Below are 25,109 nucleotides of genomic sequence, written 5' to 3' on the forward strand. Positions count from 1 at the left end.
ACCGGACAAGCTCTCAGGCAGTTCTAACTGATAAGCTACTTCTCCACGTCTCTCTAGGATCTTAAAAGGTCCTATATACCTTGGTGCTAACTTTCCCTTCATATTGAATCTTCTCACACTTCTCATTGGTGACACTTTCAAGTACACATAATCACCAATCTCGAAAGTCAGCTCTCTTCTGCGGGTATCAGCGTAACTCTTCTATCGGGACTGAGCTACTCTCAAATTGTCTCTAATCATTCTCACTTGTTCTTCCACGTCTCTAAGGACATCGGGTCCAAACACTTGAGTTTCTCCAGTCTGATTTCAGAACAAAGGCGTTCTACACTTACATCCATACAATGCCTCGAAAGGTGCCATCTTGAGGCTCTTCTGATAACTGTTGTTGTATAAGAACTCTGCGTAAGACAGACTCTTATCCCAACTATCACCATACTGAAGTGCATAGGCTCTCAACATATCTTCCAAAATCTGGTTGATCCTTTCAGTCTGTCCATCAGATTGCGGGTGGTAAGCAGAACTAAAATTCAACTTTGTTCCCAAAGATCTATGTACTTTATGCCAGAATTGCGATGTAAATTGGGTGCCTCTATCCGACACAATTTTCTTGGGAACACCATGTAAGCACACTATTCTTTCCATGTACAACTCTGCTAATCTTGCACCATTATAGGTAGTCTTGACTGGTAAAAAGTGAGCAACCTTGGTGAGTCGATCCACTATTACCCATATTGAATCATAACCTCTTTGAGTGCAGGGTAATCCTACAATAAAATCCATACCAACTTCTTCCCATTTCCATTCAGGAATCTTCATTGGTTGTAGTAACCCTGTAGGTCTTTGATGCTCAGCTTTCACTCTTTGACAAGTGTCACACAAAGCCACATATTCTGCCACATCTCTCTTCAAACCATACTACCAATACTTCTCCTTGAGATCCAAGTACATCTTGGTACTTCTAGGATGTATAGAATAAGCAGACTCATGGGCCTCTTGCAGAATTGCATCACGGATAGCTTTCACTTCCGGTACACATATCCTTTTCCCGAACCAAAGAGTACCATTCTCATCCATTCTAAATCCGGGTGCCTTTCCAAGCACTACATTCTCTGCTATCTCCTTAAGTTTTTCGTCCTCCAATTGACCTTTGCGTATCTCCTACTCCAATGTAGGTTCTATCACCAATTCCATTGCATTAGTGACCAGGCCCAAGTTGAGATACTCCATTTTAGCACACAACTCTGCTGACATAGATGTTATCTGAAGTCCATTGGCATAGCTCTTTCTGCTAAGTGCATCAGCTACAACGTTTGCCTTTCCCGGGTGATAATGTACTTCTAAATCATAGTCTTTGATCAATTCCAACCAACGACATTGTCTCAGATTCAGATCTCATTGGGTAAAGATATACTTCAAACTCTTATGATCAATATAGATATCACTCTTATGTCCAATTAGATAATGTCTCCAGATCTTCAAAGCATGAACCACAACTGCCAATTCCAAGTCATGAGTAGGATAATTCAACTCGTGCTTCCTTAGTTGTCTAGATGCATACGCAACCACTCTTCCTTCTTGCATAAGCACACATCCAAGACCCAAACGGGATGCATCACAATATATAGAGAAGTTCTTGCTTAAATCGGGCAAGATTAATACTGGAGTTGTAGTCAATCTCTTCTTTAGCTCTTCAAAGTTTGCCTGGCATTTATCCGACCATACATACTTAGCATTCTTTTCCAACAGAGCTGTCATGGGCTTGGCTAGCTTGGAAAAGCCTTCAATGAACCTTCGGTAATATCCAGCTAATCCCAAAAAGCTACGAATCTCACTTACAGTTGTTGGTGGTTTCCAATTCAGTACATCTTGCACTTTGCCTGGATCCACTGCTATTCCACCAGTGGAGACAACATGACCCAAAAAAGAGACTTCCTTTAACCAAAACTCACACTTGCTCCGCTTAGCGTACAATTTATGTTCTCTAAGCTTTTGCAAGACCAACCTTATGTGTTCCGCATGTTCTTCTTCAGTCTTGGAGAATATTAGTATGTCATCTATGAATACTACCACAAATTTATCCAGAAACTCCATGAACACCTTATTCATCAGATACATGAAGTATGCAGGTGCATTAGTCAATCCAAAAGACATAACGGTGTACTCATATAATCCATACCGTGTAGTGAATGTTGTCTTGGGTATGTCCGAGTTCCGAATCTTAAGCTGATGATAACCAGATCGGAGATCAATCTTGGAGAACACATGAGCTCCTCTCAACTGATCAAACAAATCATCAATCCTAGGCAAAGGATATTTATTCTTGATGGTAACCTCATTAAGTGAGCGGTAATCCACACATATCCGTTGACTACCATCCTTCTTATCCACAAAGATCACATGTGCCCCCCACAGGGAAGAACTGGGGCATATGAAACCTTTTTCTTGCAACTCTTTTAGTTGTTTCTTAAGCTCTTCTAATTCATTAACTCCCATTCTATATGGACGTTTAGCTATTGGTGCAGTTCCAGGTAATAATTCGATAATGAATTCAATGTCTCGGTCAGGTGGCATACCTAGCAAGTCATCGGGGAAGACATCCAGGAACTCCTCCATGACACGATCTTATTCATTGACTTCACCATCTAGCTGGTTCACTGTGGCTATAGGCTGAGCTTGCACTACCACTTCTACACAGATTCTATCCCCATTGAGTGATGTCACAACCACAGATTTCTCCTGACACTGAATCACTGCCCGGTATTGTTTCATCCAATCCATTCCCAGGATAAGATCAATTCCCGCTGTTCTCAACACAATAGGCTTCACTTTGAAGTCTACCCTCTTAAGGAAATGCTAGTTGAGGGGCTCCAATAAGAAGCGGGCATACTACCTCCCGGGGAATTCACTAGTATGGGGTTTTTCATGGCACACAAAGGTATGCTATACATTCTAACAAAAGCTTGGGAGATAAAAGAATGCGAAGCACTAGAATCAAAAAGTACGGTAGCAGAAATAGAGTTGATGTTGAACGTACCCAACATGACCTCAGGCGTCTCCTAAGCTGCATTAGATGACACATAGTTCACCTTCGCTGTGTGAGGTGGTCAGGCATTGAACTTCTGATTGTTGGTCTGGTTCTGAGGTGCTTGTTGGTTCTGCTTCTTATGACACTGATGAGCATAGTGACCTACTTCTCCACATCGGTAACAGGCATTGGGATTGTTGGGTGCACCACTCTTCACAGGAGCATTGTTAGGCACTCCCTGGCATGTTGCAGGATTGCTAGTCTGTTGTGGGGTACGCTGATTTCCAAACTATTGCTAGTACTGAGGGCGTTGTTGGAACTGGTTCCGCTGGGGATACTGACCACGGTTTTCCTGGTGAGTTGGTCCTTGATTCCTCTGCTGGAAACCTTGCTGGGGATAAGCACGTGGGCGAGTGTTGCTTCCAGAAGCTTGCCCTTGGAGCCTTCTCTTCTTAGCTTCCATCTCCTTGCGCTTATCATCAATCACAATTGCGCGATTCACCAAAGACTAGAAGTTAGGATAAGTATTAGACATCAGCTGGAGCTGTAGTCCATCATAGAGTCCCTTGAGGAAACGGCGTTGCTTATCCTTGTCATCCGCTACATCATTAGGAGCGTAACGTGATAGTTGGGCGAACTTGTCCCGATATTTCGCCACAGTCATTGATCCTTGCTTGAGAGATCTGAATTCTTTCTGCTTCAGTTCCACTAGTCCATCAGGAATATGGTATGACCAAAAATTGTCCTTGAATTCCTGCCAAGTGATAGCAGGAGCATTGTTGGGACGTCCAAACTGGAATGATTCCCACCAATCCTGAGCAGCTCCTTGGAGTTGCCTAGAGGCGTACAACACCTTTTCAAGGTCGTTGCATTGTGCTATATTCAGTTGTTTCTCCATAGTACGCAACCAATCATCTGCCTCCATAGGGTCTGAGGCATGGGTGAACACCGATGGACGACCTTTCATAAACTCTCCATGCTTATCTCTAACCTGAACAGGCGGTGGCCCTCTTGCAGGTTCATTGTCCAAGCGCTGCATCATAGCTTGCATCAGCTACGCTTGCATTCCCAATATCTGTTCCATGGTCACAGGTGGCGGTGGTGGATTTATAAGAGCATCACGCCCACGACCACGGCCTCTGCCTCTTCCTCCTCTTGCGGCCATCTGTTTTCCAACAAATGTGCAAAATTTAGAGATTTTTCCAATTATAGAGAGCTTACAAAAGATAAGAAACAATGCTGAGAATTTTCTGGACAAGATTCAAATTCAGCATTTCAGTAAAACTGTTATAACTCGAGTTTCAGAGATCCAACAGAGGTGCACCAAGATTTGTTAGAAAGCTTAGGACATCAGCTACAACTTTCATTTAGACCACTTTTACAGATTCGGACTCACACATAGTCAAAAGTAGAGCTAAACCGAAACTGTTCTGAGTTCCAGACAGCGCAGGAACATCAACTTGTGTCAGCTAGATCTCCCAAACCTGAACAGCTATTGACGTGATTCCAGAGACATTTGAAAGATACAGAGGTCTAGTTATCTCCACAAAAATTTCAGAATTTTTATCATCCCAGATTTCGAGATACCAGATAAAGAACACAGGCTGCTCCAGAAATCAGCACAGCAAAGATAAGATAAAGCGAAACATCTGCATTAAGTTTTCATTCTAACTAAAAGTTCCATTCTAAGGAAGTTGTGGACATGCCCACAAACTTCCAGCAATCAAGCAAAATACCAAATCAACCAAGTTCACAAATTAAACATCTAATCAACCTAGTTCACAAGACCAACAAGACTAAATAAGAACACGAACTAACAACGTGGTAATCTAGATCAAGGCACCTAACACCTATGGAGCGGTGTCAATCATGGTGAAGGAACGGCGCTTCTTCTTGTAGATGGAAGGTTGTCCAAGTTGTGCTCGAAGTTCATCCACTTGTTTCTAAAGACGTCTCTGCGCCCTCTGAGATGCACGCAGTTCTCCTTTGACTTCATCATCCACTCCCTGCATAGCGTGGACATGCTGCACCGTTGCCTCTAGAGTTGGGTCATTCTCTGGTGGAGCCAAAACCTGCCAAACACCCTCATGATCATTTCGAGGAAGGAACCTGAAGCGATCCTCCCTCATGGCCTCAAAGCGACGACCATGGTAGTGGATGTATGCATTCTGTGCTGCATCCTCCATGCCATCCAAAGCATGGGCTCTCCTGGCAGGGGCACAGTGGACAGTCTCCACCTCATGTCCATTCTTGATATCGTTCCAAGCGGTGACCACCAGCTCTACCTTCCAGAAGGTAGCCTCCAATGGATGCTGGTACTCGGCGCAGTGGTAGCTGATGGAGGCGTGCAAGTCGGGGAAGTAGTCGTCCAGCACGTGGGTGAGGAGAGTGTGGTAGTAGGCTGTCTCTAGAGCTGGCTTGAAGTAGTACTTGCACTTCCAGCCAATCTCCTCGTCCTCCTCGGGGACAGCTGGGGAGGGTGCAGGTGTAGGGGAAGTAGCCGTCGACTCCTCAGGTGTAGCTACCACAGGATAGACGGGCATGGCGACTGGTGTAGGAGCAGGTGTAGGCGTCGGTGTAGCCATCTCCTTGTCGTCGGAGATGATCACAATCTCCCTCTCCGCCGGTGGGGCACGCGGGGTGAACATGGCACGATAGCCGGCGGTGCTGAGTCGAGCAGTCTTCGGATTATGAGACATCTATAGATTTAAAGTGAGATAGAATTAGAATCAACAATTTTAAATAATAGATTGAGGTATGAAAGGCATAAATGTTTTAATAAAATAACAAGAATAAGTCAGTAAGCAAGAAACCAGAGGAGCAAAGATGCTAAAACGACTATTTTCTAACTAGGCTTGCGTCCTACAGTCAACACGGCTCTGATGCCAATTTGTCACACCCAATTTTAAGGATAAAATTGAATGCACAATACTCATGTGTGCCCAGGAATCAGTCACACACACAAGTCGACAAATCATAAAAAGTATCTTCACGGTGTCTCTTACATCACAAATAATAACATTTTAGTAGTCTTACTCAACACAGCGGAATAGTAAAGGATAACACTCTCGTGGAACACCATCATAGGGAAGGTCAACTGGTTGACCATAAGCCTAAAAATCCTCCGGGAAATTCTCATACCCGTTGTCATCTGTTACCCATCCGGGATTTTTATCCAAATAAAGAAAATAAACAAGTGTAAGTACATCTCGTACTTAACAAGCTAACATGGGCTAATGAAGCTCAAAAGGTTGACACTAGTTTACTGCAGTTAGCATTTCTAGTAAGTCAAACTTTTTTTCTCAGGTAATATCAAATTATGCTTAAGCTCCCATTTAATCCCATATGAACAATTATTAGAGTCAAGTGTATCATATATCCATCATATACCATCATAAATGATCATCAACAAGTATCCAATTATTCTGTGAGTTTTCCGAGCCGCTCGTAATCATGAGCACGGCTGTTATAACAGTTTGTTACCCTCTGTAGAGGTGGTGCACATTCATCGCGAGTCGTGATCCCCATATGCCCGGGTTAATTACTCCCATGTCACTACCAAGGTGAGTGGGCAGGGTACACTATGAAGCCATTTCATAGGTTTCCCTAACAAGTTAGGGCCGCTAGGTTTCCTTGGCAGGCAGATGTAGGAACCCCCCTTTCCTATGGCACATATCCATCGCGGCTATACTCATAGGAACAGAGGCAGCCCTATACCCAAAGTGGCAAGCCCCATTTGCGCCAAAAAGGTAATCTCTAACTAGCTAGGAAAGATCCTATTACTGAGCTAAAGTCAGAGCCATATGACTCTCCTGGTTGCACTGTCAGTCCCATCTTTTGCCGACAGATAAGTCCTTATGGAGGGCCGGGAGCAACATGAACAAAGGTCATTTGCACTTTCGCCCTATGGAACAGTTATTATAAATCATGTTACTCACTTTGTTCCATAGTATTATTCATCAACATGTATGTCAAGTTCAGTTAAAGCACTAGCAATCTACCCATATGCATTTAACCCATAGGAGACAAGGAACAGGATAAACAATCACTAGGATGTCCTTACGGGTATCAAAATTAGATACATGCAAATGAGTAATTGATTAGAGTGAAATAGGACATCAAGGATGGCCCATGCTATACTTGCCTTGGTTCACAAACTCGTGCTGGTCTTGCTGGTCGTCGAAGAGTTCTTGGTCTCCAACGTTTTCCTCACCGTCTGAATGCGACCAACACGACAACATACAACATTCCAAAAGCATTCATGCAAAGCAAACATTCCTATCATTAGAACAGTACACCAACAGTATTGAAAACAAGATAAAATGTTTGTAAACATAATCTACGTCTCGCTACGATCACGTCAACGCGAAGTTCACGAAAAACGGAGCTAAAATGCGAAAGTTATGATTTAAACGGGTTTTTCCTATAGCCATATATTTAATTAAATCTAATCATAAAATTAAAAAGTTCCAAACTTGACTAACAGTAGTTCCAACATGTAGCTTATGAAATTACGAAGCTAACGCGATTTGAATGGATCAATTCGGAGCTAAAACGATAATTTTATAAGCGAAACAGTTCAAATGGCATTTCTGTAAATACTGAAAACGTATTTTTGACTTAAACCGTGAAGTTTACGCTTTCCAATTGAGATTGCGCATTCGGGGAAATATGCCTTGGACTACGGGTTAGGACTTAGAAAAGTCCAGGGACTCTTTTGCAAAACAGCCACGCGAAGGGGTATCGGCTGATCACGGTCGTTGGATTAGAAACGAGCGGTTCAGATTAGACCTGGGGAGGGAGAGAGAGAATATTCCGACCAGCCACAGTGATGCCGGCGGTGAGGCGCCATTGCCGACGGCGTGGAGGTCTCGGTCGCACGCGGTTAGAGGCTAGAGTTCACCAAACGGAAATCCGAGCGCACCGGGGGACGCGGGGGAGGAAAGGGGGTCTCGGCCAAGCCGTTGCGACGGTCGGGAACGGCGGCTAGCGCGGTGGCCGCCATGGCCGGCGACCACGGCTCGTGGAGCTCGCGGCCAGGGCTCGAGAAGCCAAGAAACGAGAAATAAGCTGCTCGGGGAGAGAGAGGGGAGAACGGCGAGGCTCACCGCGGTGAAAACCGGAGCGGAGACGGCTCGGGGACGGTGGTTCGCACGGAGGCGGACGGCGGAATCCGGTGACCTCGGAGCGACGGTTGCTGGGGCCTCCGGTGCGTGAGCGAGGGCGAAATTGGAGCGGGGAGCGAGAGAGGGACGCGCGGGAGGGGCTCGGCTCTTTTAAATCGAGGCCGAGGAGCGGGCGACGCGCCCACGATGCGCGAGGAGCGGGCGCGGTTGCGGCTCGACCGCCGCTGCGGTTGCGGGTCGCGCGGGAGGAAGGTGGGGGGAAGAGCTGACCAGCGGGCCCGGCTGGCAGCGGCTGAGAGCGAAGGAGGCGCGCCGGTTGGGCTGGCGCGGCTCGCTGGGCCGAGCGGCCGAGGCGCGCGGCGGTTGCGCCAGGGAGAAGGGGAGCTGGGCCGGCGGTTGCCAGGGAAATGGCTTGCGGGCCGAAAACAAGGAAAGGAGGGGGAGAAGAAAAAAGAATTCTTTTCCTTTTTCCAACGATTTTCCAAATTTCATTTTCAATTAGATTTTGAATTCAATTTGGAATTTGAATCAAAACCATTCGTCACAAAAATAAATATGCAGCAGCATGTATGCATCACTCGTAGCTAATCTTAATCTTATATTTGATTTTAGTTTTATAAAAATTATTTGTTTCCTATATTTCAATGCTCACCAAAATTGCTTAAATAAATCAATTTGGCTATTTCTAGAAAATGCAAATTTAGGGTGTTACATTATCTCTCTCTCTCTCTGGGAGTTGTTGGACTGCCCCTTCCTCCTTAGACCTTTGAGGAATCAAAGGTAAAAGTGAGACATGGAAAATCCGGATAGGAATGGAGATAGCTGAAGGCTAGGGTGGCAACGTGAAAAGGGATAGATATGAAGTGGAATGGAAGAGAGAGGAAAGACCAGGAGGTCACTTGTAAATTTTACCTAGCCAGCGGTGGACACGTGATCCTCACGTGCTCTCTCTTCGACACTGGATGCTGACATTGCGTGCCACATAGGATCTAATGCCCGGGGAAGGCTTATGGACCTACAGTGAACTACTTAAAAAGTTTATATACTCAAAAATATATTTTGAGAGTTGATGGACCTGAAAACACCCGTCCAAAAGTTAAAGGACCTTGCTGTATTTTACTCTTTTTTATTTGTTTTTGTGAATAGTTATCATGTGCTTGTGATTTGTTTATGAATTTGATTAAAATTGTTCTTGTAGTAATTTTTTTGTTATTATGGACGCCTGAGCACATGACGATTTTCTCAAGTGGCTAAGAAGTCAAATTTATTTATTTATACATGCACGCGACCGCCTACAGTTTGGGACAAGTACATTTTTCTCAAGTATGACCCTCACCATTTATGTCTCCAGAAAAATTTACTGTAAAAATATATTTTGTAATTAATTTAATAATATTTATTTGATATTTGTTTAAAATTTTAATCAAATTTAAAATTATTTGATTCCTCAAAAAACAATAATTGTACTCAGAAGGAATAACCGAAGTACCATTACAGTATTTTCAGCTTGTACTCAGACGGAAGAACCGAAGTACCATTACAGTATTTCAGCATGCGTAGCTACAGTCGGAAAAGGAGAATAAGATGCGCCGTACCTAGGCAGTACGGAGTTGGACATCGGGGCTGTACATCACTGGGAAATGGGTCCAGAGGACGTGATCAGCTACAATTCGTACCATTCAACAAATATACTACAGCAAAAGGGCATCGATTGTTGTTGGAATGTTGGCACGGTAAAGATGGCAAATAACTTAAAAAAACTACAATACCAGAAGCCACCACATCTCAAAATCTACCAATAGATGGCAATAATAATCAGGACCGAAACGATTTGGGTTAAACGAAAGAATGTTGACAGCAAATCTGTTATAACACAATGGAAGAAGACAAGCGGTCGCTTCTCAATATTCGACGTCAGAGCAGTCGAAATCTCCAAATCTTCCACTCATCCCTCCTGTTAGATCCGGCAGAGTATAGCCCTTTTCACCCACAGCATAGTAACTTTAAAACTCCCCTCACCAATGCTATCATCACCTACTACCATCTATGCCCCGTTCCTGCCTTTTTTCGACTTGTTCTTTTTTTCCTGTGTCTTCTTTTTCTTCTCTTCAGGTGTTGTCCACACGTAATCGGAAGGAATGGCAAATGGGTCCTGGATGTCCTCCACGCGGCTGCTTGGGCCCGGTGCCGTCGAGAAGTTCTGGCGGTAAGGCGCCTTGATCCACTGAATCCAGGAGCTTGAAGAAGGCTGCACTGCTGGGCTCTTGCTGTTGTCAGGACTTGAAGGTGGTGTGGTGAACTCCTCCAGCGGCTGTAGCTCTTCAAATTTTGTGAATGTCACAAGCACTCTGATTGTAGGCACAACTGGAATAGCAACCTGAGGGAAAAAATTCATTACTGAATTATACATTGACTATTACAATGGCACAGAAAGGATTATAACTGCAGGAATGAAATTGTTATTCAACAAAGAGCAAGATTAGATAAAAGTATATTTCTGCAGTAGGCAACAAACAGGACAAATTAGTTTTCTCAATCTAAGCATGCATGATTCTTAGTTGCATCGATTTTTCTGAAATTATATACCAGCATCCGTTGAATGGATACTTCAACGAAGATTGCATATATCAATACACGAACCGTTGAATTAGAACTAAAGTCCAAACAAATGAATCAGGCAAACTATCTACGTTTTTCCTCTTGTATTTGAATGCTGTCTACTTGATCCTACTGCCTGTTTCCAGAGCATGCTGCCATATGAAAGTGCAATTAGTTTTTTTACCAAGCGTGCATACATCTATAGTACTTAGGAAAAAAAAAATACAAGCATCTAAGAGCAACGTTCCTGTTAACAAATGAGTGGATAACAGTATAACACTAGATGTAATAACAGTATACCTTATTACAGATTAGTAAGTAAAACATGGATAACACTAGATGGTACTATTTTCCTATGAAAAATTGTATCCTATTTCACTCATCTGATCCCCTAGATTCATATTTATGTTGCCTCTATGGGATTCCCTCACCCATTCCAATAAAAGTCTAATATTAGGCTAATGCTCCCTACTTGGCAGATATGGCATGAAAGATATACCAAGATAGACATGTAGAACCACACCAATAATAACAAAAACAGGAACAATGTAACAATATCAATATCAGCAATCTAGAGAACGATGCGTTGTTGCAAAGTGTAAACTGTAAGGTTGTCTTGTTACCAACTCCAATACCTAACTAAAATTATATAGAATGATCCATTTGAATCATAAGTATAGAACTTCATGCCTTGCATTGAAAATTTAGGCCCACATTATATTCTACTTCAAACTGAAAATAGAACCTTTCAAGACAAAAATAACATTAAACAGTTTCTGCTACAAATGAATATGATGTCTAAAGCAGGTCTGTAATATCAATAGTCACTCACCTGATAAACCCTATGGTCTACAGTAATTTAAATTGATCCTGAATCTGATTTTAAAACTTATTTTTCCTAAGGCAGCCAATATTGGAGCTAAGATTTGATAAAATCAGCAATATAGACACCAATTTGCACCAAACTTCCCCATGAATATTGATAGATGTTAGTTTTTCAACCATACAAAGTATGGCTCAATCAAGTTGACAAAGGTATATATATTCCATGATATTCATTGGTGCGGAGATCTCCAACAGAAAACACCTTTCAAAGCTTAAAACTAATAGTATGAGACTGCAATATAAAATCATCTAACTACTCATTGCCTACTACAGTAGTAGAGGACCACATTAACTAGGTAAGAAGTGACCATCTATCAGAACAGGATATGAATATATGAACAAGGTATCCCTAAAACATTTTAGCGACCATACAAGTGGTAAATGCTCTGAATTTGATCAGTAAACAAACACAAAAAAGGGACTCTCCAAGTATGATATTACAAAGATTCATTAACATAAATATCTGGCCTAGTAGAGAAACTTGATTGTATAAAATCTACCTTGCTACCTACTTTATCCTAGTCCACTACTATAGAGACTGCATGTTAAGCTTCATATCATTGTTGTTTCCTTGCACAAAACAGGATACAAAAAAGTTTAACAGCCAGAATCAATTTTAGACTAAGAGCACATGTTTCATACATCCTGTGCAACCAATCTAACACCCAAAAAACACTTTCTGTCTATGAATTATGAAATGTTACCGACAGTACAATTTCAATGTGCCCACATGGACAGAAATTATCGGATTTATGAAAGAGAATAACCAGGTCAACAATTATGTACAAACTGCAGCACATAATGACAGAAATTTAGATAGCTACGAAGGTATAAATATGTCGACTACTGCAAGATGGCTCTCCAATAGTTCTAAAACAAGCTCATGTCTTCAAGCATGCAGGGTAATTAATCTATACAGTGGCGATTTTTCTAACTACAGAAACTGACACAAAATTGAGTGTTAAACTAGATATGAAACAATCAAGGTGAATTAACAGCACACATAATGGAGGGACAAACTGTAGAGAAGGTATTGCATCTTGAAACATGTATCAGATCATACCTTGACTGGAAATGTTCCTGGAGGGAGTTTTGTTGTAAGTAGATCCCTCAAACGACGAATTGCCTTCACCTTGTTTGCAAGAATATCAAGCAATGGCAGCAGCTCCTCAGTCCGAAGAGGGAAATTTGGAGAGAGCCAGAGAACAGGCCTTAGTCCTTTCTTATACTCGCTTTCTTTGGAACCTTCTTTGCGCCTATGCTCATTCTCCGCAGAAGCAACATGTCTCCTATTACCCCTTTCCCTGATCCTTCTGTTGTCATCTGCTCTGACTACATCTACCGAATGCCTTCCTGGTCTTGTTTGTACATTTGAGGGTGATTCAATGAGGAGGTCGCTCACCTTCTCATCTACACAGAGCGAGCTCCTTGGAGGTGCCATCTTCTTCACCCCTTCTGGCTTGCTAACCTGACTTCTCTTTCCCCAATTACTGAACCAACCTTTCTTGTCATGCTTACTCTCTCCAATTCCAGAAACACTCATGTCCTCAATCGGTATCTCCCTCTCCCTTGGCTCAACGCAACTATGTCGAGGACCAGCAAATGAGTCGGACTCCCCACCGGCATCTGGAGAATCCATTTTTAGAGCGGCCTCCAACTGCTTCTTCTCCTCCTCTGTCAGAACATCATCAAACCCCTCGCTCTCTGTATCATTGTCATTGCAAGATGAGAAGAATTCCTCATCCGTCATCGCCCCCGGGACCCTCCTTGACTTGACACTGACAACCACATGATTCATGTCATACACCTTGGCCTTCCATGGGCCAACGGCCTCTATCCGTTCCTGGCGCCGCCATGTGAGCTGCGGGAGCAGCACCGCTTGGGTGACGTCGATCCCCGGACGGAAGATGTTGGTCTGTGACATTGCAGTGACCTCCTGCTGGACCTCTGCCTCTGAGGCCGGGGCGCCTGCCCCCTCCAGCGCGTTCATAATCTCCTTGTCCTTGTGGTTGATCATGAACAGTGAACCCGGCGGCACCTTGCCGTCCTCCGAACCCTCCCCGAGGAAGAGTATGGTCTGGTCGGAGCGCTGGATCTTGAAGCCATCGAAACCGGCGAGGGTCATGTCGGCGCGGAGGTTGGCGCCGCGCTTCCAGACACTGTAGGTGTCGGAGGGCGCGATGCGGGAGATGAATGGGATGACGGAGCTCTCGAAGTGGAAGGTGATCTCCATGTAGAAGTCCCGCATCCGGTGCATGGCGGCGACGACGCGGGGAAGGCGGCGGCACCACTTGGCCCAGGCGAGGGGCTGGTAGTGGCGCACGATGACGCGCGCCAGGGCCTCCTCGCGAGCGCAGATGGCCTCCTGGAGCGCGCTCCAGCCCTGCTCGTTCTGCAGGCTCCAGTCGGCGCCGGCCGCCATGAGCATCTCGGCCGCCGTGGCGTCGCAGAGGCGCACGGCGAGGTGGAGCGGCGTCTCCCGCCCCGGCACGTCGCGGCGGTCGATGACCGCCGAGACGGCCTCGGCGCGGGCCTCCTCGGCGACGGAGTCCGCCTCCGTCCGGATCTCCTCGGGCCGGCGCGCCCGCGGGAGCGCGTCCAGCACGCGGCGCAGCGCGGCGTGGTCCCGCGCCGCCACGGCGTGGTGCGCCGGGCTGTGCGCGTACCTGGCGGCGTCGACGCCGGCCATCGCGGCGTCCGTCCGCGCCCGGCGAACCTCGGCCCCCCAGGAAGCTGAGGGAATCGGAGGAAAAAAAACGGCGCCTCTGCTCCTCGCTCTTATCTGCGGCGGCAGCGGAAGGTAAGACTTGAGCGGAATGGATGGCGGCGGAAATCAATTGCCCGGTGATACTAAAGAAAAGAGCTTCCTTTCTTGCTTACCAGTCGCCCCCAATCTTGGAGTTCCTCCCTGCTTCCTTGCCTTGCCTCTTTGGGTTCTCTGCTCCCCTTCCCCTCTCTCCTCCCTCGGCTTGGCTCTGTTGTATTACTCCCACCCTCCGACCCTCGTCTCGTCTCTCTCTCTCTCTCTCTCTCTCTCTCTCTCTCTCTCCAGACCCAGGCTAGAGTAGACTGGGCAGCGCCTCCCCCTACCGTCACGTCATGAGGGGCTTGCCCAGGAACAGGGGAGGAGAGGGAAAGTGTGTGTGTGTGTGCGTGTGAAAGAGAGAGGGACACCAGAAGCAGCCTTGCAATGGGGCGACGTGAGAGATTGAAAAGTGAGCAAGACGGAACGGGTGAAGAACTTTTGTTTTCTTCTCCCCTTCTCCTTCTCCCCCTCTCTCTCTTGTTTCTCTCTCTATCTACACATTTCTTCGGAGGGAGGAGAACCGTTTTGTTATGCGATTTTGTCCGTCTCTGTCTACACATTAAAATTACGCCGCTGATTGATCGCTAAGTAATCAATTGGCGTTTTATGATTGTTTTGAGCGTTTTGGATTTTATGATACGTCATGCGTGTGCCCACACCCCTGCAATGCGCTGCAGCAGAGAGCAATAGGGGGTGAAGTCCATCCACAGACCACAGCGTTGCTTTGTCTGTGGTGTCTGTTTCACCAACATGTCCAGTGGACATGTCTGAAAGGTGAGTGAGGCTATGCTTCCATCAGTGTGATAGTTACTTTGTTTTGATAATTAGGAAATTAGATGACTTCTCGGTAAATTGCTCTAAGATTTGTGAGCCGACCGTAAACTCTACTCCATAACCATGAGCAATGCTTAAATTGTTGGGCTAGTTTTGGAGCACAAACTTGTGTCTCTTCAATGGTGGCATCTGCATGAGATCGGAGAAAATGACAATAATTTACGCATACGTTCATAACCGTTATGTCTAGCTTGAGCTGTTGCATATAAATTGCTGGAGAAAAACGACAATAATCTACGCACATGCTCATAATAGTTCATGTCTAGCTTGAGCCGTTAACATGTTGTATACAATTTTTTTGGAACTATCGACCGATAATATAAAAGAAGTGTACTCCATACTATGCTTGATTTATACGTAATAACATCATCAATTGGCTTCTGTTTCAAAAATTGAAGAGCCAAAAACCATTGGTTCCTACGAGCCTGCAATGGTTTTTGATTTATATGCCTTTGTTCCCTAAAGAAGTAAAGAGTGATAACTCATTGATAAGTACATTGTCAAAGGTTCAAAATTCTGATTTGTGAGTCATAAGATACCAAGTGTATAACTATAAACTCTACTCCATAACCATGAGCAATGCTTAAATTGACGTGCTAGTTTTGAAGAACATACTTGTCTCTTCAAAAGTGGCTATCCCCGTGACATAGAGAAAACGACAACTATTTGCACATACGTTCATAACCGTTATGCCTAGCATACAAAATTTTATCGAGAAAAAGACAATAATTTGTATAGATGTTCATAACCATTATGTTTAACCTGAGCTGTTGAGTTGTTGTACACAATTTTTTGGAGTTATCGACAAAGAATTAATGAAAAGATGTGTACTCTATACTCTGCATGTTTTATACGTAGTACATCACTAATTGGCTTCTGTTTCTACAATTGAAGAACCAAAAACATTAAGTGTCTATATTTTGGTTTTTTCCCTATAAACCTGCAATGGTTTTTGTGTTAAATGTCTTTGTTCCCTAAAGAAGTAAAGAGTGATAACTTATTGATAAATATCGTGTCAAAGATTAAAAATTTCTCTAAGATTCACAAGTCATAAGACATCAAATGTATTACTATAGACCCTACTCCATAACCATGAGCTATGTTTAAATTGTCGTGCTAGTTTTGAAGCACTGACTTGACTCTTCAAAGGTGGCTATCCGCGGACATGGAGAAAACGATAATTATTTGCACACACGTTCATAACCGTTATGCCTAGCTTGAGCTGTTGTATGCAATTTTGTTGAGAAAATGACAATAATTTGTATAGATGATCATAACCATTATGTCTAGTCTGAGCTGTTGAGTTGTTGTACACCGTTTTTTTGAATTTATTGACAAAGAAATAATGAAATGATGTGTACTCCATATTCTTCTTGTTTTATACATAATAACATCAACAATTGACTTCTGTTTACAAAAATGGAGACGTAAATGTTTTGCTTGGTTCCCTATGAACCTGGATTGGTTTTTTTATTTATGTCTTTGTCCCCTAAAGAAGCAAAGAGTGCTAACTCATTGATAAGTATGGTGTCAAAGGTTGACTTGTCTCTTCAAAGGTGGCTATCCGTGTGATATGGAGAAAACGACAATTATTTGCACACACATTCATAACCGTTATGCCTACCTTGAGCTATTGTATACAATTTTGTTGAGAAAACAACAATAATGTACTGATGTTCATAACCATTATGTCTAGCATGAACTGTTGAGTTGTTGTACACAGTTGTTTGGATTTATCGACAAAGAAATAATGAAATGGTGTGTTACTCTGCTTGTTTTATATATAGTAACATCATCAATTTATTTCTGTTTCAAAAAATGGAGATATAAAAAACTTTGGTGCCTATGTTTTGGTTGGTTCCCTATGAACCTACAATGGTTTTTGATTTATATGCCTTTGTTCCCTAAAGAAGTAAAGAGTGATAGCTCATTTGATAAGTATAGTGTCAAAGTTCAATATTCCTCTAAGATTTTTGAGTCATAAGACATCAAATGTATTACCGTAAACTCTACTCAATAACGATGAGGAATGTTTACACTGTTGTGCAATTTTAAAATACAAATTTGTCTCTTCAACGGTGGTTGTCCTCGTGACACGGAGAAAACACAGCAATTGTTTGCACACATGTTCATAACCATGAGTTGTTTTATACGATTTTTTTTAGAAAACGACAACAATTTATGCATACATTCATAACCGTTATGTTTAGCCTGAGTTGTTGATGAGTTGTACACATTTTTTTTGGAGTCATCGAAAGAAATAAGGAAAAGATGTGTACTCCATACTTTGCTTGTTTTATGCGTAGAACATCATTAATTTCCTTCAGTTTCAAAAAAAAATGAAGAGCCAAAAACCTTTGGCCCCTATGTTTTGGTTGGTTCTCTATGAACCTGTAATGGTTTTTTATTTATATTTCTTTGTTCCCTAATAGGTAAAGAGTGCTAATTCATTTGATAAGTACAATGTCAAAGGTTCAAAATCCTCTAAGATCTATAAGTCATAAGACATCAATTGTATTACTATAAACTCACTCCATAACCATGAACAATGCTTAAAATTGCCTTGCTAGTTTTGAAGTACAAACTTGTCTCTTTTATAGTAAGTATTTGTGCACACATCCATAACTGTTATGCCTAGCTTGAGTTCTTGTATACAATTTTTTTTAGAAAACAACAATAATTTATATAGATGTTTGTAACCATTATGTCTACCTTGAGCCGTTATATACAAACTTTTGGAGTTATCGACAAAGAAATAATGAAAAGATGCAAAATCCATAAGCTGCTTGTTTTATATATGATAAAATCATCAATTGGCTTTTGTTTTCAAAATTGAAGGGCCCTACGCTTTGGTTGTTCCCTACAAACCCACAATGATTTTTGATGTATGCCTTTGACGATGCTACTCTTTTTTTCCAGTTCAATTGTTATAATAGGAAAATTCTGGAAGTGATATTGAATTGAGCATGACAAAACTATAAAACGTGCATTCCATGTCGTCTGTTTGTTTCCTTTTCAAAAACGAAGAGAAAAACTATTACTCCCTCCATTTTGTGTCTCTTCGTCATTGAAGGGCCGCCATTATATTGATAAGGAAAAAAAGTGAGTTGCAATTTCCTTATATACCTCACTATACCACTCTTTTTTGTACCATGTCTTTCCCCTCTACATCTACAAGACTACAAATCTACAACCTCAACTATCCCTTCATGTCCAGCTTCTTGTCTGAAAACAAACCCACCTGTTTTTGCACAAGTTTGCAGGAAATTTCCCTTTGCTGGAGCTGGACATTGTTGCATGCACAAACGCCGTACTTTCAGGTAGAGACCACATAGCACCCAGGTAAAGAGAGTGAGAAAGACGAGGAGGAATGGAGGATGGCAGACGACGCGAAAAGGGTGTAAAAGATTGATTGTTTACCCGATCATACCGGCATGATTTTGCAGAGGTCCCACGGCGCCCCTGGACCACCGAATTATTTAGGCAGGATTTCGAATTATTTCGCAGTGAAACTCCCAGCGCCAGAGACAGGCAGGGGCAGAAGAAGCCCAGAAACAGAATGGGGACATGGACCCGGCTACTTGCGGCGAATTTTTATTTTTCAATCATTTTTAATCAATATTTTAATAATAACCACTCCAAATATTTTCAGATCTGACCCTTTAGGTCGCGCCAAGACATGTGGTGCGGCAACATCTGCCATGTTGGATGGCGTTTCCGACATAGAAAAGCTTGTCACGTGGAGTGGCAGTATTGTCTTGTCGCACCACCGGGAGTGGCATGATAAGACTAAATTTTCGAAAAATCATAACTCTTCAATATGAAGTCGGATGAACAATACTGTCACGCCAGCGGGAGTGGCGTGACAGCGTTTTCCACGTCGGAAATGCCGTTTAACGTGGTGGATGTTGCTGCGCCATTGCACGTTGTCGCGCCAGCCAAAAAGGTTAGATCGGCAAAAAAAAAACTAGGAGCAATTATTATTAAAATATTGAATAAAAAGGATTAAAAATAAAAAAAAAATCCACTACTTGCCTTCTTTGCTCTTGTCATGCATCCCTATGCAGCAGCAGCACTTGTTGGTTGTTGCTCAGCTACCGCTCATGGAGTTTTACAGTTACTACTACATGGCAATTTATTTGTTCTTTTTACTTTTTTGGTTTGGTATAAATACAGTACACAAGAGATTATTAGAAATGATTTTTTTTATTTTTATTTAGAAAAAAAAAACTTGGAAGCGGATGTGTGTGGCGTGATTAATGGTTTGGATCTGGGTGGGGCGGCCATGTGTGTGGGGGAGAGGCGATGGATCCGCAGAGGGGTCTCACATTGTCACATGGGCCTTGATCCAGGGTGGTCCCCAGGCGTCAGACGCTGGTTGTTTTTCCTATTTCATCCCCTCAATTCCTTTTCTATTTATAGTATATTATTATATAGCTGCGCCCAAATAGCGCAGTACAGTGATGCTGGTGGGATTGGAAATCCCCTGTTTATTCCTTTTATTTTATTATTAAAAGAAGAAAAGAAAAATAGAAAATTTGGTTAGTCAAGTTTTGTCAACTCTTGAAGATTAAGAAAATGAGCCCTTATAGAAAAATGAGGGAGATTGGGTGGCAAGGGCAACGGCAACGACTGGAAAAGTCAGAACCCGGAAGATAGTGTAGCAGCTAGTGATTGTAGGCGGGCAGAGCTAGGGTTATTGATCCATTATTACTAGTAGTACTACTAGGGATCGAGATCAGGTGAAGTTTAGATGTCGCCCTTGTTAATCAGAGTATGTTATGCACGTAAATATGACGTGGATCAGACCTGCGACAAGATTTCGATGCCCAGATCGCTGAACTGCTTAACGGTCATGGTATAATAATTTTTTCTCATAATAAAACAGCATCAGCCAGCTTATCAGCTAAAAAAATAACATCAAAGATTTAAAGCAACCATGTGCTGTTAATCAGAGGTGATGATTTACCGCGGCACGACCCAGATATTTTGCCAAGCAAAAATTAATAGTAAATCACGCCAAATATTTTTTATTTCTAATTTCTAAATAAAATACTTCTCTATAAAAAAGATGCAATATCAATTTTTCAAGGAGTCAAACAATTTGAAGTTTTGATCTAACTTATATAAAAAATACAAACATTTATGATACAAAATAAATATTATTAAATTATTAATTATGAAATATAATTTCTAAATAAATCTATATCTATAATGTCAATACCCCGCCATCGTTGCTGGAAAAAATATGTGTTTTTTAAGATTCGAACTCACGACATCAACGTTCACGTTCACTCAGGCACAAATAGTATTCGGGCGCACATAGACTACACAAATTATGTGACTATATAGCTAACGTCATTCTTTTAACTACATATTTTTGGATCTTATATATATTATATATTTGACACTCAAAACAATCTCAAAATGAAAACGTTGTTAACTGCAAAGTTGTAGATCTCGTTGAGTACTACAATTTTGTTGTTGACTTTGTCTCTATTTAACATTGTTAAACATGTCAAATCTGATCCGAGAACTTATATTGAATATTTGGAATTGTAAACCATCTCAAATTAAGAAGTTATCAACTACAAAGTTTTAGATCTCTTTAAACTCTATAATTTTGATAATAAGTTTATCTTCATCCGATCTAATATGAAAAAATATAATTTTTTTTGCGCAAAATAGGTATTACCACCCGTTCAAGCCACAAACCAGCAATATATCACCATGCCTACCACTGCCGATTGAAGTCACGAATCGGTAGTGATACTCTATCACTGTCGACTCCAAAATAACCGGTAGTGACGAGCCGACAGTAAATGTCACTTCTATAGTAGGGTATCTTTTTTCGGACGAAGGGAGTACAACTCAATTGCAACACACGCTCACCCCTACATCATATGTAACTACACATTTTGTATATGGGCAATAGTAAGGGCCTAAAATGAGCTAAAATACCCATCCAAACAGGGGATTAATAGGTTGAGTAATCTTTTAGCTAATAGCTAAATATCTAACTAGTTGTTAGCCAACCTCTAACTAATGTAAATTAATTTTTAGCCCCAAATAATAACTAATTAACCATAACTGATTTAAACAGGCCCTAAACTAGTACGAAGAGTAGACATCGCCACTACAAAATAGCATTACAAATCAAAGGACATGGCATCATAGTGATATCCAATATGTCAAAAAAAAGGGATACTATGTTACATAATTAATATACATATATTTTTAAACCTACGGAGAAATAGTAAGGTCCTATGCAAATTACACACATGCTAGCTAGTACTTAAGCAGGATAAGGATCCCCATTGAGATTTATACTCCCTGCAAGGACAAGGGTCGAGGATGGTGAAAATTCCTTTCCTCATGTGAGTAGGGACCTCTCTATTTTACCTAATCCTCACGAAAAGAAAGTCACCCACAACATGACCTGCTTGCAAGCAATCACCCCAATGAAGTGGGAGGAGATTATCTTGACTTGGTTACCTTCTCCCTCGCCTTCAAGCTTCAACCAATCGAGGTTCCAAACCGGGCATTGCCCACCTCAAGCTTTACCCTTCTTTCATGTCCTGAGCAACCGATCGTGTAAGTTCGCCACCGTCCATCGCAAGTAGCTTTAGTGGCGCTTCACTTTAACCCATCTCCTTTTTTTTTCTCGAATATCACACTTTAACCCATCTCATTTCGCACCTAACACACAAATCCCTGATCCTCACGCATAATCTTACCTATTAAGATAAAGTCGGCAACAAGAACAACACAACGAAGGAATGAAACCCCTACTATATATGTGAAGCTTACTAGCATGCGCAATCCCCATCCAAGCTTAATTTGCTCAAACATTAGAAAAAGGAGCTAGTGTTACTACTATTGGATCTAGCGAGAAGCAGGGTGACACGGCAATCAAATATGACGGTGTTTTTTCTTTGGAAAGCAAAGAAGAAGAGACGGGAAGCAAGGGCTTTTATGTCATTTTTTTTGTCCACTCGAATCGAGTGGCATGCAGGGACTGGGACTGGGACGTGTCGTCGCGGCACCGGCAGAGCAAACCGTGGTCGGCCGTCGGCGTCCGTGGAATTCTGCGGGGATTAGGGGTCGCCCCGGAGGACCAATCCTGGTTCAGATTAGTGGGTGGCCGGATTAAGACAGCCCAGTTCGCGAGGCGGCGTGCATGTTTAGCGCGTCGCTTGGGCCCAGCGTGCTGATCCATTTTGGGTGCATGAAGCAGATAGCTCCGGATCAGGGTCAAATAAACACGGTTTCTCAGCTCATAGTCTGATTCGTCAGTACAGGGGCATTCTCGTGTAGTCAAAAAAAAAAAAAAAAACTCTGGACGATTATTAACATATATTGTGTTGAAATTTAGGCTTAGCCCATTTTCAAAATAATCTTAAAGGCTCATATTAAATGCTAGATGCATTAATGTTTTAGTCTCGTATAAAACATTGACTAAATGTTGATTAACTCAAATACATGACTTGTGTGTGTGCACCTATTACAAAGTTGAGGGACGAAGGGTGTGCAACGACCACGCGTGTGAAGCCGAGCCGTGGCGTGGCATGAGCGTGATAGAATCATCGACTTGGTAGTTACCGGGAGAGAAATCATAGCGGGAGTTATTGTCCATTTCTCTATGATTACTCGGTCCTAGTAACTAAGCCCGTGCGCACCATGACATGACGTGGTACAGGGTGGCTGGTTTTGACCGCTTCGCCCATTTGATGGACAATTACCTACACCGACTAAGGTCCACGATTTCAAGCAACTCACTATGTCAACCAGTGAGAAAGGTGCCGCCAATGTTCCCAACATTGGTCTCGCCTCTAGGTATACTTCCGTTCTTGTTAGATTTTCAATATGTTTATCATTAGTTATATAAAGGTTAATCCTTATTAATATTAAAATTAATGATATTAGTTATTGTTTTTTAAATATTTTAATAATACATATTATATATCACTGGTCATATCAATTGAAATTTAACATAATTAGACATATGAAATTAATGTCATTAGTTATATATATATAGTTAAATTTTAGTTTATATACAATTAATATTGTTTGTCTTTACTCTTAAATAGATTTAATGGTACATATTATTAGATTGCAAAATCAATATTATTAGTGATCAATTATAGGAATAATTTTTAGAAAGTATCACCTAGTACTATATTCTTCATGGATAATACTTGTAGGATATCTTCAAATATAGATCCGAAATGAAATTGAGAATAATAAGAGAAAACAGATTCAAACACATCTATTTAGTATTCATATTATAAATTTTAATGGATGTTACAGGGTTCGATCAATTCAAATATCCAGATATCCGTTTACATCCCTCGCTTCCGTCCGCGCCTAGTCGTCGGACCGGGAGAATCACGTTTATTTTTCCTTTTGGCGTGCGTAGAATTCCTTTTGTACCGTCTTTTCCTGATTTCCTCAGCCGAGTGCCCAGCGCCTTTCCCTTCTTCCGTCAATTCAATGGCTTGCCACGAGGACACACACACACACGCAGTTTATGTGCACGCAACTATGGCATGCAGGATAGCGCAGTCAGAGGCGCAGAGCTCGAGCTGGCACTAGGGGAGTAGAGGGGGTAGGGACCTTGTCCTGCTCGAGCTCATCGCCGTCTTTTTTGTCTGCATCTCCTGCCCGCAGCTTTGCTTGCTTTGCACTTGCACCAAAGCCAGCGAAAGCTGCTCCCTCCTGCCGTTGATGCGCCGTGTGCCGCGGGGAAAGCCGCTCGCGAGGAGAGATCCATTGACTGGCACCATGTTGTTCTCTTGCGACGTCTCTCGCTAGAATAGAGAAGTCACGGCGGCGAACGTCGGAGTGCCTTCATCATCGCATCGCAGTCGCCCCGAAGTCCTCATCCTAGATATAATATTGGAGCCCACAGCCCAGCCCATCTGAAAGCCGAATCAGTCGGCCTGTTCGGTTGGCTGGTTCGTATCGTTGCTGATTTGTGAAAAAAATTATTAGCTAGTTTGTGTGAGAAAAAAAAATACTATTTTAACTAAAAATTTACGATAGTTTATGATAAGCCACGACCAAACGAAAGTATAGCCCATGGACGCCACTGTCCTGACGACATCTACCGTCAACAAACCGTCGCTGCCCGCACCTTTCGGCCCGACATGAGCCTAACATGGCCCGCTAGGAGTCAAGCCTATGCCAACCTAGCTAGTCCATGCCCCCATGAATCATTTTGAAAATATAAAAATGATGTAGTTGTCAAACTGCACATTCAAATTAAATTCGATTATACCATTGTTATTCTTACAAATAAATCTGTCAAAACAAGACTCTGTATGAATATTATTTAAAAAATTAATTAAATGATATTTTCTTCATGAAGGCAGAAAAACCACAAAAGGCGATGTTTTAGGTTCAAGATAGAATGTCTCGTCTTCATACGGGAAATGTTCTAAATTCAAGAGAACAATATTTGAGATTTAGGATAAATAAATCTAGGTTCATATGAATGGCATTACAATATCTATGAAAAAAATGGATAACAAAAGCTATGAATATACATAAATAGATAAATGAATAACATAAATACAGCATCGATAAAAGATAGAACAAAGCATAAAGGAAACACAGAATAACAAACATAAAAGACACGTAATAGAGGAAAATTTAAAATACATCAAAGGGATATATACTATTTGATGTAGTGTGAATAAACAAAAATACAACATAGAAGATAACATGTATACTGCTCATTGCTCAAGGTTGTTTCAGTTATTTCTAAATTCCAATATATGCTCAAGGTTGCTAGACTATCACTGAAACTGTGTAAATTAATTAACCGTGTGCA

At 42.1% G+C, this 25,109-nt stretch overlaps 1 protein-coding gene across 2 annotated transcripts; it reads right to left on the reverse strand.

Moving 5' to 3' along the window:
* Positions 1–9,898: 9,898 nt before the first annotated feature.
* On the reverse strand, positions 9,899–14,914 carry LOC136541696 (uncharacterized). 2 transcript variants are annotated; one of them, XM_066533714.1, is made up of 3 exons: positions 14,515–14,913; positions 12,698–14,416; positions 9,899–10,528 (listed from the first exon to the last, which is right to left on the reverse strand). In XM_066533714.1, exons 2-3 carry the CDS (start codon positions 14,321–14,323, stop codon positions 10,196–10,198), a joined length of 1,959 nt encoding a protein of 652 aa, XP_066389811.1. In that variant the 5' UTR covers positions 14,324–14,416; positions 14,515–14,913; the 3' UTR covers positions 9,899–10,195. The 2 variants fall into 2 exon arrangements, with proteins under 2 accessions (XP_066389811.1, XP_066389812.1); XM_066533715.1 differs by having other exon boundaries at positions 12,698–14,914.
* Between the last annotated feature and the right edge of the window lie 10,195 nt (positions 14,915–25,109).

This window comes from Miscanthus floridulus, chromosome 3 (assembly GCF_019320115.1).
Source record: "Miscanthus floridulus cultivar M001 chromosome 3, ASM1932011v1, whole genome shotgun sequence".
NCBI lineage: Eukaryota > Viridiplantae > Streptophyta > Magnoliopsida > Poales > Poaceae > Miscanthus > Miscanthus floridulus.